Consider the following 26,574-nt stretch of genomic DNA (forward strand, 5'->3'; position numbering starts at 1 on the left):
TAACATGATTATATAAAATCCACTGTGGATGATACCAAGTTTTATCAACTTATGTTTTATTAAAATATGGCATGCAAAATACATTAAACAAGTGATAGGCCTACATTGAAAATCTAGCATTTAGGTTAAGCAACCTCACCCACTCTGTAAAATCAGCGCCAAATTTACTACTTAAAGTAAGTACTATTACATGGCTTAATAAGCTACTTACTTCCAAGGGTGACAAAATAATTTACTACTTAAAAATAGATAACATTGTCATTACAGTAATTGTATTTACTGAACTAGTTTTACAGTGTTAAAACCAGCACTATACATTTATTTGAAAAAAAGTGAAATAAACATAAAACAATTTTATCTTTAGCGTACCTGATCCACTAGAGATAAATCTTGTTCCAAAGATGACTTAGTATCTTCAAAAAATAGTGCATTAAGCTGAGAAGTTGTAAAAATGTTTCTATCAGCTTTCTTTGTTCCTCTTTCAGACGCCATCTTTGTTACAGTGTGAGATAGACCACTTTTGCACATTGTAATTTACCATGGCCCATTTTTCAATTACAATATCACGTAACATCCCATAGTGATAAAATAAACCCTAGCTAGTAAACCCAGTTTCCAGTTGATTACAACTTAGCCTATTTTTTTACTATTAGATTATGGTCCAGACAGTACAAAAATAAATGTATCTCAGAAATGGCAAAAATGTAGTTAGACCACTTTAATGCTCAAATTATAAAATTTTTCTAACATATTATAGCAACAAAAAGATGACAGAACTGGATTATAATAGTTTTATTATTTGTAATAATATTCTATAACTGTTAATAGCATAATTAAAACCATGTTTATAACCACTTATAACGGATACCTAAACTAAAGTGTTACCAAACGGGGTATATATATATATATATATATATATATATATATATATATATATATATATATATATATATATATATATATATGGGGTCCAAGCCTTTTGTTCGTTATAGTGAGGGGTTTGTTACAGCGAAAGGCCAATCAAAATGAACAATACACTTTTGGAGTAAGTTAATGAGATGTGATTGTGAATAAAAGTAGAATTACATCTACCTGTTCTTCTCAGTATGAAGTATTCTACCACTGATTTATCCTATTCATTGAAGAATTAAAACGCAGTACAAAAAAAGCACAAATCCTGAATTGAAGCTGAACTTTTATTCAAAGTCAATCTGACATGAATTGTTTAAAAGTGCACCAAATCTTAATCCAACATGCAAGAATCCCAACCTGATATTTTATTCCAAATCAACCCGACATGAAAAGTTGACAGGAAAAGTTCATCAGATCCTCATGTTTTTTTGTTTTTTCTTTAATCAATTTTGCTTTGCCGCATGGTTGCTGAACAAGCCAAAAAAAAACAGAGTGCTTTTTGACAACCTATATTCACGACAGAGCTATGCCTGCATTACTGCATCTTTGAAACAATCAATATAGTTTCCAGCTTTGTTGCAACATAAAATTATTTTCGTTCCAGAGGCATAGTTACACAGTGAGTACTTTTTATTAAGACAAAAGAGTTGACTTCACTGCAGTGGAGGCATCCTGTGCGTACAGACAAACATGTAAAAGAAAGTACATCTTTATTTATTTATTTATTTGAACAATTGTTTTTTATTTGTTTTCCATAACAAGCAAGTAAAATAGTTGGGCATAGTACACATGAATACAAACTAACAATTGGGAGCTCTAAAACAAGATAAGATAAGAAAAGGCATCTGTCCATGCCGTTTCAGTTTTTGCACTGGCATGATATAATCTAGCTGTACTTCTCTCCACCAACACAATATCTGCAAATGAGTGCAACCAGACACGATCTAAGGGTACCTCTGTCTCCACCCAACCTCGTAGGATTGACTTTTTAGCTGCTGTTAGTCCAGCCAACAACAGCCGTCGTGTCTGAAGGCTAATATTCATTTGGGAGTCATTGCTGAGAAGGAGCAATTGGGGACTCAATGGCACTTTCACACCAATCACGTCAGAAAGCACAGTCGCCACATATTTCCATAAGCATTCAATTTCAGGACATTCCCAGAACATATGTAGATACGTTCCAGTCACACCCTGAGTGCATTTATGGCAGAGAGGATCTGAAACGATCTTCATCTGGAATCGTCGGTATGGTGTAGCATATATTCTATGTGCTAGTTTGAAGTGAATTAGCTGGTGTGCTAGATTTTTTGCGGACGAAAAGACATTGTCCCATACTGCTTCCCAATCAGGACTACAGCCCAGTTTTTCAAGCTCTCTATCCCATATTAAGGTAACTGGAAGGGAGCTATTTTTAAAAGAAAGAAAGAAAAAAGTGATATAAAGAAGAAACTAAGTCTCTTGAGGTGACTGTTGAAGCAAATATATTAGTCACAGGGTGGATAGGTAACATAGAGTCCAATGGCACCCCATAGGCGCCAAGGGCTGAGCGGAGTCTGAGGTACATGAAATAGGTAAAACCAGGGAGCGAGTGATTATCCTTAAGGTCCTGGAACGTGCGAAGGCCATTATCATCAAAGATATCACTAAGAATATGAATATGTCTGGAGGACCAGGGTGGATAAGTAAAAGGCTGAGAGCCTGTCAGTAAAAAGGGATTGTTCCACATAGGTGAAAGCTTATGAAGTTCTGAGGGGCTGCCAAGAAATCGGTTAACTTTCTTCCAAATATCTAATGAGTTTGCAATGATTGGACCCATTCGAAAAGAAATAGCCCTGTCCTTAGGTGCGGAAAATAGAAGATCCTAGAGTCTGATTGGCTTAACTAAGGCTTCCTCAATTGGTCGCCAAGAAGCTGTAGACCCTGAATCCAGCCACGTTTTAAATACCCTTAGCTGAAAAGCCCAGTAGTAATATTTAAAATTGGGTACTGCCAGGCCGCCCATTGTTTTAGGGCGCTGCAAAGTCAACCGAATCCTTGGTCGCCTATCCTTCCAAATAAAACCAGTTATAATAGAATTTATTTGTTCAAGGTACTTTTGTGGTAATGAAATGGGGATCATAGAAAATAGGAAATTAATACAAGGCAGTATATTCATTTTTATAACAGAAATCCTACCATGTAATGAAACCTGTAATGGAGACCATCTAGTCAAATCTGTTTTGATTTTATTTAGAACTTCAAGCATATTTTCTTTACAAATCTGCTGGGGATATCTTAATGCCCAAATATGTAAAGTCTGTGAGCTGCGGCCGAATAGAGATATGAGGGGGAAGAGGGGTTGTTGTGGCAATACAATTCAAAGGCACATAAACAGACTTAGACCAGTTTATTTTATATCCAGAGAGTTTACCAAAATGATCAATTAAATGCAGTGCGTTAGGGACTGAATTAGAAATATCAGATAGAAACAAGAAAATGATATATGGTGTTTGGAGCCCTGTACAGTAATGGGAGCTATATTGTTACTTTATCTAATAGCTTGCGCCAATGGTTCTAAGCAAAGGACAAATAATAATGATGACAATGGGCAGCCCTGTCGGGTACCTCTGCCGAGTGCAAACTGAGGGGATAACATTGACCCGGTCTGCACACATGCAGTAGGGTTGCTGTATAAAGTGCGGATCATATTGATAAAAGAATGGCCGAAGCCAAAGCGTTCTAGAACTGCCCACAGATAGTTCCATTCCAGGCGATCAAATGCCTTCTCAGCATCCAGAGAAAATACGGCACAAGAGGCGGGTTGATGGGGGGCTTGGTCTATAATATGAAAAAGACGCCGTAAGTTGTCTGAAGCAAGGCGGCTCTTTAAAAACCCGGTCTGATCATGATGTATTAGATTACACATATATTTTTCCAACCGCCTAGAAAGAGCTTTAGCAAACAATTTTAGATCTGAATTTAAAAGTGAAAGGGGCCTGTAGCTGGCACAGTCTAAAGGGTCTTTTCCTTTTTTTAACAAGCAATGAAATCAAAGCCGATTTCTGATCTCTATGGAAAGAGCCAGTTTGCAGTGAAAAATTTATAGAATGGAGCATTATGAACCAACTTGATCCCATACTGCCAGCAATAACTCAGGTGGAATGCCATCCAACCCAGGGGACTTTCGCTTCTGCATGGATCGAGCTGCTGCCTCTAATTCTTGCAACGTTAAAGGAGCGTCCAAGTGCTCCGCCTCTTCAGCAGTTAATTGAGGCAATTCCAATGGATTTAAAAAATCCTCAATTTTTGCCAAGTCTGCACCAGCTTCAGAGGTGTAAAGTTGAGAATAAAAATATTGAAAGACTTTGCTAATCTGCTCTGGTTTAGAAAGTACAACATTATTGCTGTCCCTGATTGCCTCAATAGAAGCCAAGTGTTCGGATTGTTTTAAACGCAATGCAAGTAATCTGCTAGGTCGCTCTGCGTGCTCATAATAGAGCTGTCTTGTTTTGTGTACCAGGAATTCTGCTCTGCTACTAGTAAGATTTTTGAATTCAGTCTTTAAGGTGGCTAACTGTTTTGCTTTACTTTTTAAGAAGTTACACTTCTGTTCTTTTTCTAACTGTGAAATAGTAGTTTCTAGCTGGAGGATGTCTTTGTTTCGTGTTTTATTCAAGTTAGAAGAAAAGGCTGTACAGCAGCCCCTAATAAAGCATTTAGTAACCTCCCATAATGAATGTGGGTTGGTTGCAGTATTACGGTTGATTTCTAGGAAATCTCTCAAACTCTCTGTGAGATGTTTTAAGACAGCTTCATTCTGAAGTAAAAATTAGTTAAAACGCCAGCGTTTAGCACGCTTAATTCCTGGGACCAAGTCAAATGAATACAAAACCGGAGCATGATCAGAAATAAGAATTGGCAATATATCTGTGGAAATAATATTATGCATAATAATTGGGGAGATAAAAATGTAGTCGATGCGAAAGTATATTTTGTGTCTATTCGAAAAGAATGTGAAATCTTTAACACCATTGTTTCTCAGACGCCAAGCATCATGTACATTTAAGTCTTGCACAAAGTTCTGAAAGTATTTAGAGGCAGGGATAAGAGACAGGGCAGTGCCCTGTGATGAAGTATCAAGAGCTGGGTTGAAAGTCAAATTAAAATCCCCCCCAGCAATAAGTGCACAATCTGGGAGTGCTGATAGCTTAAGCCTGATGTTCTCAAAAAATTGAGGATCGAAAACATTGGGTGCATAAACTGATGCTAAGCACAGTTTAACACTGTTAAGTGTTGCTATTACTTGACAGAAACGGCCTTCAGTATCATTGCTTGAACTATTAATAGTAATATTTATCAGTCTGTTAACCACAGTCAGTACCCCTTTTGTTTTATTCAAGGCGCAGGAGTGAGCAATTACTTTATAGTGTTTATTTTGAAATCTATTGACATCAGCAGATTTGAGATGGGTCTCCTGAATTAATGCAATTGTAACGTTTTTACGATGTAAAAAATCTAAACATTTGGCTCGTTTAATGGGGGAGTTAAGACCACGCACGTTCCAGGACATATAATTATAATTAGCCATTATGGAGGTTTAAAATAGGCAGTACGGGGCCACTCCTCCCATGTGTACTGAGCGTGTATAACAGAGGTTGCATAGTTAACAGACAGCAATGAAAGAAGTAAACATATCCTGGAATTAGCATCGGACAGATTAAATAAAACAAAAATAAAAAATGTTTTAAATAGCCCTGCACTGGTATAACAATGTGCTCCCAAGCGATTGCCTAATAAATGTAATCTGATATACAAAAACAACTATTTTTACAAAACTGACTAGCTGAGAGAAGCAGCAGCTCATAGTGCCGCCGTGACCCTCATTGCCAGAACAAAAACAAAAAATATTAGCTTCCGTGGTTTCGAACCAAGATGCAAAACCCACACCCAAAAACTCAAAACATAATGCACTTCAGGAAGGTAGAAATATATAATAGGTTAATACAACGTAGAAAAGAAAATCAGGGTGTCTGTATTGCAATACAATTAAATTAAATAACAGTGCATAACTAACCCCATCCCAATATATAGATAGATGTAATGTAATACAAAAACAATTACACCCCAACATACACTACCATGTGGATGTAACTTACATACAGTCCCGATTAAGCAGATCCCGTGCTGTAGGGTTCAGTTAACCATATTAGAGCAGTAGTGTTTTCCAAAAGCGAGAGAAAAAAAAACAAAAAACACACACACATTTCTGGTGTTTGAAATAATGCGGCAGATTTAGTCCATAGATTGAGTATTAGATAATCCCAAAACGAATCTTTCCGCTTCCTTTGCCGAGTCAAACATACTGGGTTGGCCGTTATGAATGATCTTCAGTTTTGCCGGGTTTAACAAGAAGTTCTGGACTCCAAGCTGCCTGAGAGATTTCTGAACCGGGGCAAAACATTTTCTTCGCTGGGCAGTAAAGGCGGAGTAATCAGGGAAGAAAAGTAGAGAGCTTCCGTCTAGCCGGGGTGGTGTAGCTACATTTCTGGCAGCCCTAAGAATGAACTGCCGATCAGTATAGCGAAGTAATTTAAAAATGAAGGTGCAAGGCCTGTCTCTGCGAGCGCTAGATCCATCATAGATGCGATGGGCCCTCTCAATTTCAATAGGCCCGGTCAAAGATGACAGCCACATTGGTAGGGATTTTTGCAGGAAGTCAATAGGGTCCCCCCCCCCCTCGGTACCCTCTGGCAAGCCCACGATCCGCAAAAACGATCGGCGGTTTCTATCCTCTAACTCAGCCAGTCGAGATTTAAGCAAGGCAATCTCCGTTTCAGATTCTTCAATGCAAGCCCGGTTTTGGCGCTGGGCAGCCTGGAGAATATCTACGCGCTTATTCTGCTTGTCAACAGTGGAGAAAGTAACGGAAATCTTCTCCTCGGTTTGCTGCAGCCGAGATTGGATGGACTTAATTTCGGCACAAACCGTTTTAATCTCAGCAGTGATTTAGCTTTTTAAACACTCCCTGATGCATTCCACAATAAAATCTCTCAGCGAATGAAGCTGGGACCTGTTAGCCAGGGCAGCGTCTGACCCTGTGGATCCTGGCGGCTGGGCTCAGTCGCGTTCTGTGCTGTGCACTCAAAGGTAAGTAGCTGCTTTTTGGCTTTTTTACTCTTGGCTTTCATAGTTGGGGAAGGAGTATTTGGGTCCATGGCTGACGAATCCCTTTTCTCTGGTGTCTCCATTGTGTAATGCTAGTAGCAAAACGTGCCCTTCACTGAAATAATAAGTATATTTTTTAATAAATCGGGCGATGAGTGTGGGAGCTCTCAAACTAAGCCACCATCTTGGGTGGAAGCCACCGGAAGTCCCCGTACATCTTTATTTTTGATATTGTGCACATTGCCATTAAAAAAAAATACACCAGGGGGCGGAGTTGAGACGGCACTGAGTTATTTATTTATTTCCTGTCACTCAATGCAGACGTGAGGAATAAAAATAAATTCAATGACGTCTCGGATTTCAGTAATTTGTTTAAGGTCTGTATCAGAAATCTTCCTGTTTATTTCATTGTTCTTTATCCAGATCGGCATGTCTGCTTACTACTTTGGGATTTATTGCAGGTAATTGGTCACTCAGTTTCATAGTTACTGTGCACATCTGTAACTGTAAACCAGATGGCTACCGATACTTTAAATTCTGTGATGTAGCGCAGTGATTTAGAATATGTGATAAGGCTCCAACTGTCCGTATCCATCAAATATATGGATTTTTATACTTATAGAAATTATAACACTTTTAAAATACACAATTTCTCCCATACTATATCAAACCTATATCTCTTTTGTTGCATCACTTTTTTTATCCTATACACTAACTACTTTTCTGTCTTTTTAGACAGAGTACCCTTCTCTGTTTTGAGCGAATGTCATAACAGGAGCCCCCCCAGGTATTGTCAGGTTGTAATTCGATGGTTTGTGGATGTCCATAAGCTGCTCCTTGTAGATGACACTGTGGTTGGCTCGTTGGTAATGGTAGCCAGTGATGTGATGTGAGCGGTAGCCCAGGATGGAGCGGAAGCTGGAGTGGACACTGGCATTGGGTGTGACAGAGCGACTGATTGGAGAGGCCACATCCTCCCTGACAGACAAGACACAAATAGAGATTCTAATGTTATTTAACATCAATATTCTTACCTATTAATAGCACTTTTAATATTATCACTAGTCCCCCTTTTCCTGTAAGCTATATTTTGGTTATTTGCATGTATTTTATACTTCAGTTATTTGCAATGCAATCAAAGTAAAAGTTGCCACGGCTACCTGGTAGAAACTCACATCCTGTGCTGCAGATCAGTTTCATTCAATATCTAACTGCAATCATATGACCACCACACAGGAAGTGATGAGATTTTTTTTTTGTGTGTGTTGTACTTATTAATAACAAGAACACAAAAAATAAGCCGATAGAGCTGTGTTAACTGGAGCTCCTGCTTTCAAGCAGTGTGTTTGGTTGCCCGGTGAGTTCATTGTGGTGTTTGTAACTATATACAATGAATACAGTTTAGACAAGCAAAGAACCCAAATATCTTCAACAGAAGAAAAGAGGGGGCAGTGACAATACTGTTAACGATTAGAAGAACATTTAATATTAAAACCTGTTCTGAACACACAAGAGCTCCCTACCTGATCTCATTGGCCACTTCCTTCTCATATCGCCGCTTGTTGCAACAGCAAATAAGAAGCCAGATGAGGAGCAGGAGGAGGAGCAACAAAAGCAGAGCACCAATCACAGCGCCCGCTATCATTCCGGCTTTATTCACAGCTGCAGAAAGAAACAGAGAAAGATTTATATTTGGTGTGAACTTTTCAACATTGTGATAGGCTGGTAGTCTCTAGTGCTGTAGAAATACAAAAACAGCACTCAATAGTGGATATGTAAATTCATTATGGGTAGGGCCCTGTGTTTTTCACGACTTGTTTTTTTTAAATGTAATTTAGTCCTACAGCCCCAAGATGGCGATATAGCTTCCAGTAAGACACTTAATGAGCAATCATTAAACAATCATCCCATTACACTACTTTAACTATTTGAATTGGTCATCCCATTACTACAGCTTAATAAACAGCATGGTGTAGATGGCTACTGACATTTAAGCCTTACATCCCTGTGAATATGTGCAACATGATTTTAAATGGAAGTTTTTAAAAAATATTATTTCAGAGAACTCATTGACAAGTGTAAATATGACATTTATAGGTTTTAATTTACCAGTACACGTTTACATAAATCATTTCCTAAAATAAAAAATAAAAATAAAACACATTTTCTTGATATCTGGATTTCACAAGGCACAAATATATATTTCGTCAACAGAAAAGTTTTTTTTTTTTTTTTAAATAGATTTCCCATTTCTGGCACTGATCCCTGAACAGTATGGATATTACAACCATTCATTTGATAGATTCTGTAACATATGTAACTGAGTTTTATTTATTCTTTCTTTGCTGTGTTTTAGTGGTTTTGTTCTGCTGTTTGAATATAATGTAAAAAAAAAAGTTGTTCATAAGAAGCCCATAAGTGATACTTATGTTTGCATGATATTTTGCTATTAAACTTAAGCATCATCAGTTGGTTTAGCCGGTCTTCTTTCATGGACTGACATTGCTCTGTGAAAATGTGTCCATATGAAGAAACACTTCTTTCAACATCCACAGAATTGGTAACAACTGACAAATATATTTACCCTTTCTTGCTAAATAGGGAAATAGTTCTTCTGCATTTCTCCAAAATTTTGTCAAAGGAATTCCACTACCATTTCCTTTTGCATATAGTTGATATCCCTCCATTTCTGATTTACAGTCAGCATCAAACCCTGGAATAAAATCTAACGGGAGGGGCTCTTTATCCAAACTACAACCATGTTGAGCTGGTTAAATAAAACATGTTTTTGATCAGGGTTGTAGTAACTTGTCAATTTTTCACAAACTTCATGGAAAGTTTTAACAACACACTGTCTGTTTATTCTGCCATCTGTGCTGTGCAGCTCTTATGCCAGTGCTCGGTATGTATTTATTAATTCTGCAACTTCATTTGTTTGATGAATTCTAACGTTACAGCTTTCAAAATAAGTTAAACCCATCAGTGTGCAGCACACCAAGTGGATATTGCTGCATGTGATCTCTCAAAGAAATGCTTTTTTAGTTTGTTGGTGCATCTTAACCATACTGCTTTGGAATCTGAAATGCGTGCACTGCTTTTAAATTGTGTGAATTGTGAGTTGTTCATATTTCTCAATTTAAGGAAGACTTTAATTGCCAGAAATGTTCTTTTTCACAGATCTTATTACAGAAGATTACTTAACTAGAAAACAATTAGAAATAGTAAGATGCATGAATAGAAATGAACAGTTTATCGAAAACAGTTTTAACCAAATCACTAACACTTGGTTAGTTCTGGACTCTATAGAAGAGACAACACATGATTCAAATTTTAACTTTCAGAATGTGCCTGCTCCAAGCACCATTTCGGATTTGCAACAAGACTATGATGAATATATATATATATATATATATATATATATATATATATATATATATATATATATATATATATGTGTGTGTGCTGAGGAACTTGAAAAGGTGGAAGTTGACGAAAGTCAGAAAGAGAGCAGAAACTGGGAGACTGTTAGACAAGTAGGAAAGAGGAGGCTGAGGCTCAGCGGCCAAGATATAGATGAAATGAGTCTATCAAATAAATTCCAAGTATTAACTACAGATGACTGCAAGGTAGACAAAATCAAGGGTGAGATGTTGCTCGTGGGAGACTCATTATTATGCTGGGTCGATACTTTTGTCATAAAGACCCTTTACGTAGGACTATTACATGCTTCCCAAAACCAAAGTTATGGGCATTGTGTCACAAGTGCTTCATTTATTAAATGAATATAAAAAAGAGCCTGTGGCTACAAATGACATAAATCAGAGGTACTAAAAGAAAATACAAGGTATGGACAAAAAAACCTGAAAGAACCAGGATGCAAAATGATGGTGTCTGACATTACCTGTTAGTGGTAGAGGGGATGAACACTACAGTAGAGTGAACGTTATAAATAACTGGCTAGCTAAGTGGTGTGCACAAGAAGGGCTGGGATTTATAAATAACTGGGATTGCTTTTTTGGAATTACTAGATTCTTCAAGAGAGAGGAAATGCACCTAATAGGAATGGGGCTAGTAGGCTAGCCGCTAACATTGAAAACCATTTAGCAAATTATTTAAACTAGGAACTGGAGAGGGGAGGGGATTTAAAGAGGTTTGCCCTGTGCTGAATGTTAAAAAAAATTAAAGTTAGAATATAAGAAGAACATAAGAACATAAGAAAGTTTACAAATGAGAGGAGGCCATTCAGCCCATCTTGCTCGTTTGGTTGTTAGTAGCTTATTGATCCCAGAATCTCATCAAGCAGCTTCTTGAAGGATCCCAGGGTGTCAGCTTCAACAACATTACTGGGGAGATGGTTCCAGACCCTCACAATTCTCTGTGTAAAAAAGTGCCTCCTATTTTCTGTTCTGAATGCCCCTTTATCTAATCTCCATTTCTGACCCCTGGTCCTTGTTTCTTTTTTCAGGTCAAAAAAGTCCCTTGGGTCGGCATTGTCTATACCTTTTAGGATTTTGAATGCTTGAATCAGATCACTGCGTAGTCTTCTTTGTTCAAGACTGAATAGATTCAATTCTTTTAGCCTGTCTGCATACGACATGCCTTTTAAACCCGGGATAATTCTGGTTGCTCTTCTTTGCACTCTTTCTAGAGTAGCAATATCCTTTTTGTAATGAGGTGACCAGACAAGACCGCAGTGTGTTCTGGCTTTCGTTCCACCCAAGCTCTCATTGAATTGAATCTATTCAGTCTTGAACAAAGAAGACTACGCGGTGATCTGATTCAAGCATTCAAAATCCTAAAAGGTATAGACAATGTCGACCCAGGGGACTTTTTTGACCTGAAAAAAGAAACAAGGACCAGGGGTCAGAAATGGAGATTAGATAAAGGGGCATTCAGAACAGAAAATAGGAGGCACTTTTTTACACAGAGAATTGTGAGGGTCTGGAATCAACTCCCCAGTAATATTGTTGAAGCTGACACCCTGGGATCCTTCAAGAAGCTGCTTGATGAGATTCTGGGATCAATAAGCTACTAACAACCAAACGAGCAAGATGGGCTGAATGGCCTTCTCTCGTTTGTAAACTTTCTTATGTTCTTATCTTAAGTACAGTGTTTTGCGATACTTTTGTATAAAAATCACTACATAAATGCAATAAATAAACAAATAAATAAATAAACTATAATATTGTCCAGATAATTTTGAACACCCAGCAAATCATGCAGGATTGTTGTTATCATCTTTTGAAATGCTGCAGGCGTGGATACAAAGCCGTAGGGTACTCTGCAATATCGAAAAGTCCCTCATGTGTTGTAAACGCAGTCAAACCCCGACTGTCTTCATGTAATACAACCTAATGGTAAGCGCTGGCGAAGTAAAGAGCTCTTCCATGTGTGGTAAAGGTTGACTGTCAACAATGATTGTTTCTTTAGGCTTAATTTTGTGCACAAACAATTTAGCACATCCTACAATGTTTACAGGACCTGCAGACATTTCCAACACGAAACAAAACACAGCAATCTTTCGTTCAGCTCCTGTCCAATGGCTATAGCCGTGCAGTAGCCTTGAGCTGTATCGCAGATGCTTTTTCAGCTCTGGGCACGCCCCCCCAGCCAATCCAGACCCCCCGATCAGCTCAACGCCGGGCAAGCCTACCTGCTCAATTACTTCCTTAGCAATGCGTATCCTGTTGTGCGTCCCAGCTACTTCCATAAAGGCTCACATGAACCCAAGAACCAGTTAATATAGTTTTTTTTTTTTTTAAATGATGTCTCCGTCCTAGGTTTTGGCCATAGCTGTAGTACCGAAGGGGCATTATGTTCCTGGAGAGAGTTTAACAAAGAGCAACTTTGGAGCACGACGGACGAAATTGAAATGGTGGAAATGACAAATGACTGCTTCCTAACGCAATTTGTTAAGGCACCGACTAGATGGGAGGCATGCCTTGATTTAGTCTTTTCAAATAACAAAGACAGAATAACTAAAACAGAGATCAGAGAGCCATTGGCTAACTCAGACCACAACATGGTCTCATTTGAAGTATTTTTTAAAACCCCAAAAGTAATGACTAAAGCTAAGGTTTACAATTTTAGAAAAGCAAACTATGAAGGTATGAAACAGAGACTAACAGAAGTAGATTGGAGTAAAATAGAGAAAACATCCACAGAAAAACGATGGCTGTTTTTTAAAAATGTAGTACTAGAGGCGCAAAACAATTACATCCCAAAAGTAAACAAATCTAAATCTAAAACAAAATGGCCAAAATGGTTTATTAGAACAATTTAAAAAAATATTCAGCGAAAAAAGGCACTTTACAGATCATTTAAAAGAGACCAAAAACAAAGTACACAGAAAGAGTACTTGGAACTACAAACACAAGTCAAAAAGGAAGTTAGAAAGGCAAAGAGAGAGATAGAAATCAATATTGCTAAGGGGGCTAAAACCAATTCCAAAATGTTTTTCCAATATTATAACAGCAAGAGATCATTCAAAGAGGAGGTTAAATGTCTAAGAGACACAAATGGCAAAATCATAGATTAAGAAAAAAAAAATAGCAAATATATTAAATGATTACTTTTCACAGGTTTTTACAAAGGAGGACACGGACAAAATGCCACATATGTCGACCTGTTCCTATCCAATTTTAAATAACTTTAGCCTAACAGAGGCAGAAGTGAGGATGCAACATTGAAAATGGATAATTGCAAAGCATACGACATGGTTTATTTAGATTTCCAGAAAGCTTTTGACAAAGTACCGCTTAAAAGATTAATTCTCAAACTGAACGCAGTAGGGATTCAAGGAAATGCATGCAGATGGATTAGGGAGTGGTTAACATATAGAAAACAGAAAGTACTGATTTGAGGAGAAACCTCAAAATGGAGCGAGGTAACAAGTGGTCTACCACAGGGATCAGTATTTGGTCCTCTGCTATGCCTAATCTACATCAATGATTTAGATTCTGGTATAGTGAGCAAACTCTTTACATTTGCAGACAACACAAAAATAGGAGGAGTGGCAAACACTGTTGCAGCAGCAAAGGTCATTCAAAATGATCTAGACAGCGTTCAGAACTGGGCAGACACATGGCAAATGACATTTAATAGAGAAAAGTGTAGAGTACTGCACGCCGGCAATAAAAATGTGCATTACAAATATTATATGGGAGATACTGAAATTGAAGAAGGGAACTATGAAAAAGACCTAGGAGTTTATGTTGACTCAGAAATGTCTTCATCTAGACAATGTGGGGAAGCTATAAAAAAAGGCCAACAAGATGCTCGGATATATTGTGAGAAGTGTTGAATTTAAATCAAGGGAAGTAATGTTAAAACTTTACAATGCATTAGTAAGACCTCACCTAGAATATTGTGTTCAGTTCTGGTCATCTCGTTACAAAAAGGATATTGCTGCTCTAGAAAGAGTGCAAAGAAGAGCAACCAGAATTATCCCAGGTTTAAAAGGCATGCTGTATGCAGACAGACTAAAATAATTGAATCTATTCAGTCTTGAACAAAGACTATGCGGCGATCTGATTCAAACATTCAAAATCCTAAAAGGTATTGACAATGTCGACCCAGGGGACTTTTTTGACCTGAAAAAAGAAACAAGGACCAGGGGTCACAAATGGAAATTAGATAAAGGGGCATTCAGAACAGAAAATAGGAGGCACTTTTTTACACAGAGAATTGTGAGGGTCTGGAACCAACTCCCCAGTAATGTTGTTGAAGCTGACACCCTGGGATCCTTCAAGAAGCTGCTTGATGAGATTCTGGGATCAATAAGCTACTAACAACCAAACGAGTAAGATAGGCTGAATGGCCTCCTCTCGTTTGTAAACTTTCTTATGTTCTTATGTTCTTATCTCCCGAATTAATTAAGCCTGCAGTTCTCCCTGCTCTGGGTGGGTTGTTCAGAGGAGAGAAGGGAGCGAGAGAAAGAGAGGAGAAAGAAATGAGAAAGAAACAAAAAAGAAAGGAACAGTGAAGGCTATTTGCCCAGCCTGACCTGGATCATTTGTTTGGTGTTTTGTGTTCATGATTTTTGTTTTTGTTAAAACCTTTATTTTGCTGGGTGAGCAGTGCTTTTGTTTAAATATTTATTTTATTTTTGTTATTTATAAATAAACGGCGCACATCGTGTCTTTTGCCCTGCAGTACTGCCTGTGTGTTTCCTTCCTGCATCTGGCCTGACATCACCACTGGCCATCCTGTCACAAGCCAATTTATAATCAAAAGCATGTAAAGTGTTGGGCTTCTCTAAAGCTGATGTGCAAATGTTCTTGAGTACCCCTGGCCTAGAACAAAGAAGAATTATGGAGACATGGTCTTAACACTCTTAAAAGGAGTTGACATAGTTAACCTTAAACAATACTAAGCACAGCACAGAAACCTGGACGAGAGAACATTGTTGGAAATTAAGTAGAGATAGGCAGGACAGAGTGAAGGATACATCCAGAGAGAGGTGAGGGTATGTAATAGGTTACCTATTGTAAGGAATTTGTAATAGTTTTTGTATTATAACTAATTATTCATTTATAATGTGATTTTCTACAGCAAACAAACTAAGAAGGTGCAGTATTTTAGCACAGGACTGTAAGGAGAGAGGGAATGGATGATACAGGACAGAAACACACAGACACAAAGAGACAAGGCAGTCCAAATAACATAGATGGGGAGACAGAGATTTTCCTCACATGGGCTTACACCAAGCGACAGCACACACTGCTCCTCTCCAACAGCGTTTCTCACTGTGCATCGATACGATCCTGAGAAACTCTTGGTATGATTCTGGATCAGGAGTATGCCTGTTCCAGGGTCTGCAGGAGAGACAAGAGAACTTGAATATGTGTTAAACTGCATACAAATATTGTTTTCACAAAGAAAATAAATGTTTATGGAGCCACATACACAGAAAAGCTAATATGAATAAATAAATCACCTTTTTCACCTTTACCCCTCTCTTTCCTATACTGATTTAGTCCTGGATCATGCTGTGTACAGCAGAAGATTGCCCTCACTCCTGTTTTTTTGTCTTCTCCTCTCTCTTCAGTTTTATTACTGTTACGGCCAAACATCTCGCTTAACTTTTCTTATTCCTCTCCATTTATCTCCCTTACCTATCTCTTCATTGTAATGGATATCCCTCTACCTTTCCCCTCCCTGCCTCTCCTTGGTTTCAGTCCAGTACTTACTCTGTATGGCTGTGGGCGGTAGTCCTCCTCCACTCTGCCTCTCCCACTTGTAGGTGAGGGGGATCATGCCCTCATCAGATTTGCAGCTGAGAGATACTGAGCTGCCCTCATCCTGGCTCCCCTGCACTGAGCACCTGGGCACTGAGGGCCGCACTGGAGTGAGAAAGAGACACACAGTGTTACCAGTATGCTACTCCTCCATCAACGGTTTAAAAGAGACACACAGTGTTACCAGTATGCTACTCCTCCATCAACGGTTTAAAAGTAGTCTGTAAAACTCAATCTCATCTCATTCTTTTATCAAACTGCTGTTTGCTGTATACTAAGAGTTCTGCTTAGTATACAAACAATCTGCAACTGAATGTTACACAAAAGATAAAAAAATCGCCCTATATGTATTTGTGGCAAAGTGGTTTGCAGTGTGCAGGTGTAGAAGTGATGTGATACGTAACAGAAGACAGACAACAAAGTTCACGGTCCAAACAGATCTTTATTTTTGGTTTGTAATCCAGGTCGTTGTGACCATAAATAATAATCCCAGGCAATACACAGCAATGTGTATTGCACTGTTTTAAACAACGGGTTACAGTCCCGAAATACTGTAAAAACCGAAAAACACACACACAAGTTAGCATGAGTGCTAACGTGCAAGTGGTGAAATGCAATTTATTCATGTACAGTTGTGAAGTGTTGTCCGGGTTGGTGCTGGTCTTAAGCGACAGCTCCCAGTATGTGTTAGCCGTCTAATAACAACGAACAAATAGAATTAGACACAACAAAACAAATAAATGCAAACGGTACGTTTTTGGTTCGTCAGTCACGCCCCTGTGGTTAGCGAGTGCCACATCGCTTCCTTTCTGGGCAGGGGCAGAGCTAGCTTCTCATGCCAGGAGGGCGAGTCTTACTCTAGGGGCCCTCTGTTCAAATAGTTGTCTGATAATTTACTGGATCTCGTGATTGTATATCAAAGCAGATGTAGCAGAAGTGCTGAATTACTGTACAGTACAATGCTGATGTGCAGAAAGTAGACTTTTAAGATCATAACAATGCTAAAGTAAAAATCAGTAAACTTTCAAAAACTGTTTTCCTCACATTTCAGATAGACTTGAGACTCCAGCCCCCCTATTTTAAAAAATAGATCCCCTGGAGGGTGAAGGTATTCAAACTGTCTTTGACTTGATGTCAGACACCCTGCAATAAGAACATAAGAACATAAGAAAGTTTACAAACGAGAGGAGGCCATTCAGCCCATCTTGCTCGTTTGGTTGTTAGTAGCTTATTGATCCCAGAATCTTATCAAGCAGCTTCTTGAAGGATCCCAGGGTTTCAGCTTCAACAACATTACTGGGGAGTTGGTTCCAGACCCTCACAATTCTCTGTGTAAAAAAGTGCCTCCTATTTTCTGCCTCCTATTATATTTTATGTATTTTTTTTCTTTAATTGGGGACGGTAAACAAATTAAAATGAGATAGATAGATAGATAGACAGACAGACAGACAGACACACATACAAACAAATTATAAAGCAAGAAAAATGATGTTATTCAGAGATTACAAAAAGAGAAATCGGAAAAATATACTTTTATGAAGATCAATCTGTGAAAATGCACCAAAACTGCTACCTAAACTTTTTGTCCAATACCAACTCAACCAGACACAACAAAGATAGAAGGTTTCAAGTACAACTGGAATAAAACAAACCACGTGGTTCCTAATGTTTATTTTAACCTCACACGTGATAAATTTCAATTGTGTTGACATGATAGCCACAGAAGCAGGAGGTAACTTTAAGAACATAAGAAAGTTTACCAAACGAGAGGAGGTCATTCGGCCCATCTTGCTCGTTTGGTTGTTAGTAGCTTATTGATCCCAGAATCTTATCAAGCAGCTTCTTGAAGGATCCCAGGGTGTCAGCTTCAACAACATTACTGGGGAGTTGGTTCTAGATTCTCACAATTCTCTGTGTAAAAAAGTGCCTCCCATTTTCTGTTCTGAATGCCCCTTTATCTAATCTCCGTTTGTGACCCATGGTCCTTGTTTCTTTTTTCAGGTCAAAAAATTCCCCTGGGTCGACATTGTCTATACCTTTTAGGATTTTGAATGCTTGAATTAGATCACAGCATAGTCTTCTTTGTTCAAGACTGAATAGATTCAATTCTTTGAGCCTGTCTGCATATGACATGCCTTTTAAGCCTTTGTCTCCCTTTTTGTCAATTGGTATTACATTTGCAATTTTCCAGTCTGTCGGTACAACCTCTGTGTCAAGAGACTGTTGCATGATCTTGGTTAGCAGTTTGTAAATAACTTCTTTCATTTCTTTGAGTACTATTGGGAGGATCTCATTTGGCCCAGGGGATTTGTTTATTTTAAGAGCCCCTAGTCCCTTTAACACTTCTGCCTCTGTTATGCTAAAGTTATTTAAAACTGGATAGGAACAGGTCAACATGTGGGGCATGTTGTCCGTGTCCTCCTTTGTAAAAACCTGTGAAAAGTAATCAATTAGAAGCACAACCTCAAAAAATGGTAAAAAATGAAATAAACAAATATTTGAAAATAAATTTGTGTATTTACAGGTATATCATGTAAATACAAAACTGTGCAACTGAAACAATGTAAATAAGTATAAAAAAATGAAAACAAATGGGTTTATATTGCCTACATAACAAAGCAAATCTACGTAATCGAAGCTATATGTTTATACACAAACATACTATAATCAAAAAGACATGAATAAATAAACATTTGGACAGAATGGGCTTCATTTACAATAGTTTACAAAGTCGAAGTGCTGGCACAACTCACACAGATCCTGCGCTTTTCAACATATGCAGCGCACAATCTGTGTGATTGTCTTTGCGCATTTGGCACAGCTATCAACAGTCTTATTGCCATTACATTTTGCAATCTGGCATTGTCGTCTCTTGCAGCTGGCACTGGGTTAATCTGGTACCGGGTTATCAGTCTTTTGCTGAAAATGCGTCTGACGAAGTCTCTTCTTCCTATGTTTTCACCAGTGCATTCCTTGTATAGAACGAAGACATTGATAGCTGCGAAATCCAGAACGTTATAAAAAAAAAATTGGACAGGCCACCTGCGAGAACTAGCTTTTGCAGAATATTTCCTTGCCATCTGATCTAAAATATCAACTCCATACTTTGTTGAGTTGTAGAACTCAACAGTCTGTTTTTTTTTCACCTGTCCCGATCGCAACAGATGAAGGGAGCTGAGAATAATTACATTCTTTCTCGGCTTGCATTTATAAACAGTAAGTGCGTAGTCAAATTGTATGAGGATTTTGTACTGTTGTGTTTACAGATTTTTGCAGATGGTGGTAGTTCTTTGCTTATTCATTGTTCCAATCAGACTTGTTTTTTTCTTCTGCAACTCTTGCCAATTGCAATGAAGTAAAAAAATTGTCAGTGGTAACATTCCTCCCTTTCCCTAGATAGGGTCCAAGTAGCCGAAGTACCATGTTTTCACCCAGTCTTTGTCCAGCTGGACGAGTCTCATCCTTTCCCAAGAAGAGGTAACCATTTACCAAATATTTGGACTGGACGTCCGCAGCCAGCCAAAACTTGATTCAGAATTTGTGTGGTTTATTAGCCATGTACGGAGTCCAGCAACACTTTGCTTTTGATGGGAAAAGCTGCTCATCCACTGTAATATTCTGAACTGGTTTGTAGCAGAGAATGATATTGTCAATGAAGCAGGTCCAAATTTTAGATGCCAGGGCAAATTTATCATTTTGAAATCGGGTGCTACTGGTTTGCTTCAGATCAAAAGGCATTATCCTGCTGAAAAAATCAATTAGCAGATGGATACACTGCTGCCATGAAGGGATGCACCTAATTGGCAATGATGTTCAGATATCCTGTGGCATTCAAATGTTGCTCCACTTTTATCATGGGGCCCAATGTGTGCCATGAAAACACACACCACACCATCACACCACCACCACCAGACTGCAATGTTGACACGCGGCATGATGGATCCATGTACTCATGTGGTTTTCTCCATACCCTAGCCCTCCCATCAGCGTGAAACAGCAGGAACCGGGATTCATCAGACCAGGCAATGTTTTTCCAATCCTCCAGTGTCCAGTGTTTTCGTTCCTTAGCCCACTGCAACCGCAGTTTCTTGTGTTTTGCTGAAAGAAGTGGAACTCTGTTAGGTCATCAGCTGCCATACCCCATTCGTGTCAAGGTACGATGAGTTGTGCATTCTTTTATGGGTCTTTCGGCACCAATTTGTACTGGACTGTCAGTTGACTAACTGTAGCCCGTCTTTTGCTCTGCACATTTCGTGTCAGCCTCCTTTGGCGTCTTTCGTCAATGAGCTGTTTTCGACCACTGGCCTGCCATTGGCTGGATGTCCTTTGGGTGGTGGACCATCCTTGATACACATGGGAAACTGTTGAGCGTGAAAAAACTTAAATCTTTTGTCTTGCCCATTTACCCTCTGAATGGCACATATACACAATCCATGTCTCAATTGTGTCAAGGCTTAAAAATCCTTCTTTAACCTGTCTCCCATTCATCTACACTGATTGAAGTAGATTTAACAGGTTACATCAATAAGGGATCATAGCTTTCACCTGGATTCACCTCATCAGTCTATTTCATGGGAAGAGCAGACGTTCCTAATGTTTTGTACACTCAGTGTACTAGTGCAATGAAAGCTTCTAATTCCTCCAAGGGCATTGACCAGGAATGATCTTGTAGTTGTCGGTGGGCTTCTGCTTCAAAGCAACGTTGTATGTGGTGAAGTGTATGCATGTCAATCAACAGGTGAAAAGCACGCAATGCATTCTCATCAATATTGCATTTTGCATATGCCGTGGGACCTGGAACTTTCCTCAAAATATTATGTTCACCCCTTCTACCTGCAGCTTAACACCATGATTTATAGTGTTCCAAACAGTGCCATCAAAAATAGCAAATATATTAAGTTATTACTTTTCACAGGTTTTTACAAAGGAGGACACAGACAACATGCCCCACATGTCATCCTGTTCCTATCCAGTTTTAAATAACTTTAGCATAACTGAGGCAGAAGTGTTAAAGGAACTAGGAGCTCTTAAAATAAAAAAATCCCCTGGGCCGGATGAGATCCTCCCAATAGTACTCAAAGAAATGAAAGAAGTTATTTACAAACTGCTAACCAAGATCATGCAACAGTCTCTTGACACAGGGGTTGTACCGACAGACTGCAAACGTAAATATGACTGCAAACTGCAAACGTAATACTGATCCACAAAAAGGGAGACAAAGCCGAACCAGGTAACTACAGACCAAAGCCTGACTTCTATTATATTTAAACTTATGGAAACTATAATAAGGTCCTAAATGGAAAATTACCTATATGGTAACAATATCCTGGGAGACACCCAGCATGGTTTTAGGAAAGGGAGATCGTGTCTAACTAACCTGCTTGATTTTTTTGAGGATGCAACATCGACAGTGGATAATTGCAAAGCATACAACGTGGTTTATTTAGATTTCCAGAAAGCTTTTGACAAAGTCCCGCATAAACGATTAATTCTCAAACTGAATGCAGTAGGGATTCAAGGAAATGCATGCACATGGATTAGGGAGTGGTTAACATGTAGAAAACAGAAAGTACTGATGAGAGGAGAAACCTCAAAATGGAGCGAGGTAACCAGTGGTGTACCACAAGGATCAGTATTAGGTCCACTGCTATTCCTAATCTACATTAATGATTTAGATTCTGGTATAGTAAGCAAACTTGTAAAATTTGCAGATGACACAAAAATAGGAGGAGTGGCAAACACTGTTGCAGCAGCAAAGGTCATTCAAAATTATCTAATGATTTCCATTACATGAGAGTAGATGTTAAAACTTCATGCTGATTTGAACTCGGCTCTCGCCAAGATAAGCACCAACTAAGACGTAGCTTTACAGTAAACTAATATGATCCATATGTGTCTCCATCCATTTACGTTTCCTTCCATATGATGATGTAGATATCCTTCTGTCTGGTGTTAATGGCTGAAGTGTAATGCTGGCTCCAGGGATCAGCTTATTTTGCCTCCCTGGCGCATCAGCACACACAATGGCTGCGATGCTGGCTCCGGGGATCAACCACAGTGCGTCCTCCCCAGCTCATCAGCATGACAACCGTCTGGATTGAGCTAAGTAGGGTACATCTCTGGGGTCTTCAAGTGGGCACCTTCCATCCTCAGTGTTTCGTCGACTAGCCCATGACACCTCAAGAGGGCTCGACGGTGATTCTGGCGTCCCAGCATCACCCCCCTCCGTCCCCCACTCAACTCAGCCCAGCTTACTTACCTGTACATCAGCGTTTCTTTCTTTCTATTGTGCTTGAGATCACCAGCCAGAATCTTTCCATCTCAACCACAGCCAGTTGCTGCTCCTCTCTGCTGCTTCAGATAAGTTCTTCACTGTGCGACGCAATTCCTGGCCACTGAATCCGACGTCTCGGAGAAACCGGGTTGTAGAGTGTGCCACAAATCCTCGACAACCCACTTCTACTGGGTAAACCCGGACTCTCCATCCTCGCTGTTCCGCTTCAGTGGCTAGTTGAACATACAGCAGTTTCTTCCTCTCATACGTCTCATCTACAGCATCCTCCCATGGCACTGTTAACTTTACCAGGTGAACAAGGCGTGCTGATCCAGACCACAAGACAATATCTGGTCGAAGGTTCGTGGTGGCAATCTCAGGTGGAAAAATAAGCCGTTGACCAACATCTGCCAGCATTTTCCAGTCTCTAGCAGCTTCCAGTTGTCCTGGGCGAGGATTGGTTTTAACACCTTTTCTTGGTGGTTGCTCTCCTGGGCGGAGGAATGTTGTCTTTTGTGTGTAATGTTTTGACGGAACAGGTGTCAACTTATTGGTCATGTTACGCTTGTCTTCCAATGCTAAGGCCAAACATCACAGCACCTGGTCATGGCGCCAAGTAAACCGTCCTTGGCTAAGAGCCACCTTACATCCTGTCAAAATGTGCCTTAATGTTGCAGGTGATGAACACAAAGGACATGAGGGATCCTCTCCTACCCAGAGGTTTAGGTTCTGTGATGATGGGAGAACATCATATGTTGACCTGATAAGGAAACTGATCCTGCTCTGTTCCATTGACCATAGGTCTTGCCAGCCAATCTTGCGTTACTCCACACTCTCCCATCTCATCCATTCACCCTGCTTGGCCTGGGAAATGGCCTTTATACACCTCATCCTCTCCTCCTGCTTTTGCACCTCGTTGACTACCAGCTTCCTCCTTTGAGCTGGGGCTGCCTTGTGCCATGTAGGAGGAGCTGAACCGAAACCAAGACCCCCTCTTCCATGCTGAACTTGCCCCATGATATCACCAATTCGAAGGGCAGCCTTTGCATCTTCCACAGCTTTCTTTGCCGCCCACTTTCTTCCAGTTTTCAACACAGGTGCTGCCTCCCTTACGCATTTGTCGCATGACTCTACTAATGTCATTTCCAGTCTGACCTTGGCGCACTTAAACTCCTCGGTTAGAGCAGAGACTGGTAGCTGCAGTATTCCTTTACCATAAAGTCCCACTCTGCTGAGGCAGCATGGAACTCCCAACCATTTCCTGATGTATGAACTGATTAAAGCTTCCAGCTTCTCTACTGTTGTCAAAGAAACCTCGTACACAGTCAGTGGCCACAGCAACCTCGGCAGTAGACCAAACTGAAAGCACCAGAGTTTTAGTTTGCCTGGTACAGCGCAGCTGTCTTGCTCTTCAACCCTTCCACTGCTTGTTGTCTAACTTCTCTCACACAAACTGTGTCCTTTAGATCCCCGTCGTACCATCTCCCAAGACTGGCTTGTCAGACACTGTTGGTATTGCCTCACCATTAATGAAGAATGTTTTATCTACTACTTTGCCTATAATTATAGAGATGCTCCTTGATTTAGTGGGCTTGAATTGCATTCATGCCCATTCAATGTTATTGGTTAATTTGCCCAAAACCGATTAGTGCAGGCTACTGTTGTAGTCATGGTTGTCATGTCATCCATGTATGCTCGAATTGGTGGTAGTCGCATTCCAGAAGCCAAGCGCTCTCCTCCTACTACCCATTTTGATGCCCTAATGATCTAGACAGCATTCAGAACTGGGCAGACACATGGCAAATGACATTTAATAGAGAAAAGTGTAAAGTACTGCATGCAGGCAATAAAAATGTGCATTATAAATATATGGGAAATACTGAAATTGAAGAAGGAATCTATGAAAAAGACCTAGGAGTTTATGCTGACTCAGAAATGTCTTCATCTAGACAATGTGGGGAAGCTATAAATAAAAGGCCAACAAGATGCTTGGATATATTGTGAGAAGTGTTGAATTTAAATCAAGGGAAATAATGTTAAAACTTTACAATGCATTAGTAAGACCTCACCTAGAACATTCTGTTCAGTTCTGGTCACCTTGTTACAAAAAGGATATTGCTGCTCTAGAAAGAGTGCAAAGAAGAGCAACCAGAATTATCCCGGGTTTAAAAGGCATGTCATACGCAGACAGGCTAAAAGAATTGAATCTATTCAGTCTTGAACAAAGAAGACTACGCGGTGATCTGATTCAAGCATTCAAAATTCTAAAAGGTATTGACAATCCAGGGGACTTTTTTGACCTGAAAAAAGAAACAAGGACCAGGGGTCACAATTGGAGATTAGATAAAGGGGCATTCAGAACAGAAGATAGGAGGCCCTTTTTTCACAGAGAATTGTGAGGGTCTGGAAACAACTCCCCAGTAATGTTGTTGAAGCTGACACCCTGGGATCCTTCAAGAAGCTGCTTGATGAGATTCTGGGATCAATAAGCTACTAACAACGAAACGAGCAAGATGGGCTGAATGGCCTCCTCTCATTTGTAAACTTTCTTATGTTCTTAAGAAGTGGCAAGTGTGTCAGTGAAACTGCAGTGAACAGGGGTGACAAGTGTAAAAAAACACCAATGTTTTAACCGGTATTTTTTCCCAGATTTAATGTAAATCATGTAGTTTTTCCTAGATTTAACAAAAAAAGTCAGATTTTGCTAAATACATAAATGTTAACAAACACATTCTAAAAGTCAGAGTGTAAGTGCAGCTCTGCAACATACAATGCCAAATCAAATACATCAATGGACATGGGCTTGCATGTTAAAGGCTATGCACCCTGGGCATGAGCGAGCGAATCAAAAATAATTAAAACTATTGATTTAAATGGAGAAATGCACACCACAAGCGAAGCAAGCAAATATAGAAATACATTTGTTTTATTTGTATTTTGCGACGCACTGGTCATGTCTCAATTGACCAGTCAGAAATAAGGTCAAAGGTAGTGGCTGTCAGACTGTCACTGTCTCGCTGATGCAGAGATTACCACAGAAAATCAATATCAATGAGTGTGACAGATAAAGAATGAATCTTAGTTATAAATCTCCCTCCCGACCTGTGAGGGCACTGTGTAAAGGGAACAGTGTGCCCCGGACTGGATGGCCTGACAATTAATTCCAGGGAAAGGTGGAAGTCGGCCATCTAGAAAGGGGGCGGAGCCACGTTACACCAAGTCATCGCCCCAGACGGGAAGCGGTGTGGCAATCGCGAAAAGTGATTTCACTCGCTAACCAAGGGGGCATGGCTGAAGGTACAAAAGGGGATGTGGCCGAGTGAACTGCTCCTTTGTTATGGTTATAAGAGAACCGCTGAAGGAGAGTATTAAAAGAACTGTGAGTGTTTACATAAGAACATAAGAACATAAGAACATAAGAACACAAGAACACAAGAACACAAGAACACAAGAACATAAGAACATAAGAACACAAGAACATAAGAACATAAGAACATAAGAAAGTTTACAAACGAGAGAGGCCATTCAGCCCATCTTGCTTGTGTGGTTGTTAGTAGCTTATTGATTCCAGAATCTCATCAAGCAGCTTCTTGAAGGATCCCAGGGTGTCAGCTTCAACAACATTACTGGGGAGTTGGTTCCAGACCCTCACAATTCTCAATGTGTAAAAAAGCGCCTCCTATTTTCTGTTCTGAATGCCCCTTTATATAATCTCCATTTGTGACCCCTGGTCCTTGTTTCTTTTTTCAGGTCAAAAAAGTCCTGTATTTGTTTCTTTGTTTTGTCATTTCTAATTGTACTCTTTTTTTTTTTTGTTAGACGAACCGCGAGCTGTCACCAAAGGCCAGCACAAACCCGGACAGCATTGCACTACTGTTCACTAATAAATTGTATTTCACACGTGCACGTTGGCACTCCCTCTGGTCTTGTGATCATGCTTGTGTTGTGTGTGTGTGTGTGTGTGTGTGTGCGTGTGTGTGATCGTGTTTGTGTTGTGTTGTGTGT

At 39.6% G+C, this 26,574-nt stretch overlaps 1 protein-coding gene across 3 annotated transcripts in view; it reads right to left on the minus strand.

Moving 5' to 3' along the window:
* Positions 1-1,182: 1,182 nt before the first annotated feature.
* Positions 1,183-26,574, minus strand: part of vsig8b (V-set and immunoglobulin domain containing 8b) — a 54,060-nt gene continuing 28,668 nt past the window's right edge. For all 3 annotated transcript variants that reach the window (XM_059013642.1, XM_059013643.1, XM_034919649.2), the window contains 4 exons: positions 16,248-16,400; positions 15,750-15,872; positions 8,580-8,718; positions 1,183-8,034 (listed from right to left, as the gene is read on the minus strand). In XM_059013642.1, coding sequence (XP_058869625.1) covers positions 7,788-8,034; positions 8,580-8,718; positions 15,750-15,872; positions 16,248-16,400 — 662 coding nt within the window. In that variant the 3' untranslated portion in view covers positions 1,183-7,787. The remainder of the gene's footprint in view (positions 8,035-8,579; positions 8,719-15,749; positions 15,873-16,247; positions 16,401-26,574) is intronic.

This window comes from Acipenser ruthenus, chromosome 46 (genome assembly GCF_902713425.1).
Source record: "Acipenser ruthenus chromosome 46, fAciRut3.2 maternal haplotype, whole genome shotgun sequence".
Taxonomy (NCBI): Eukaryota; Metazoa; Chordata; class Actinopteri; order Acipenseriformes; family Acipenseridae; genus Acipenser; species Acipenser ruthenus.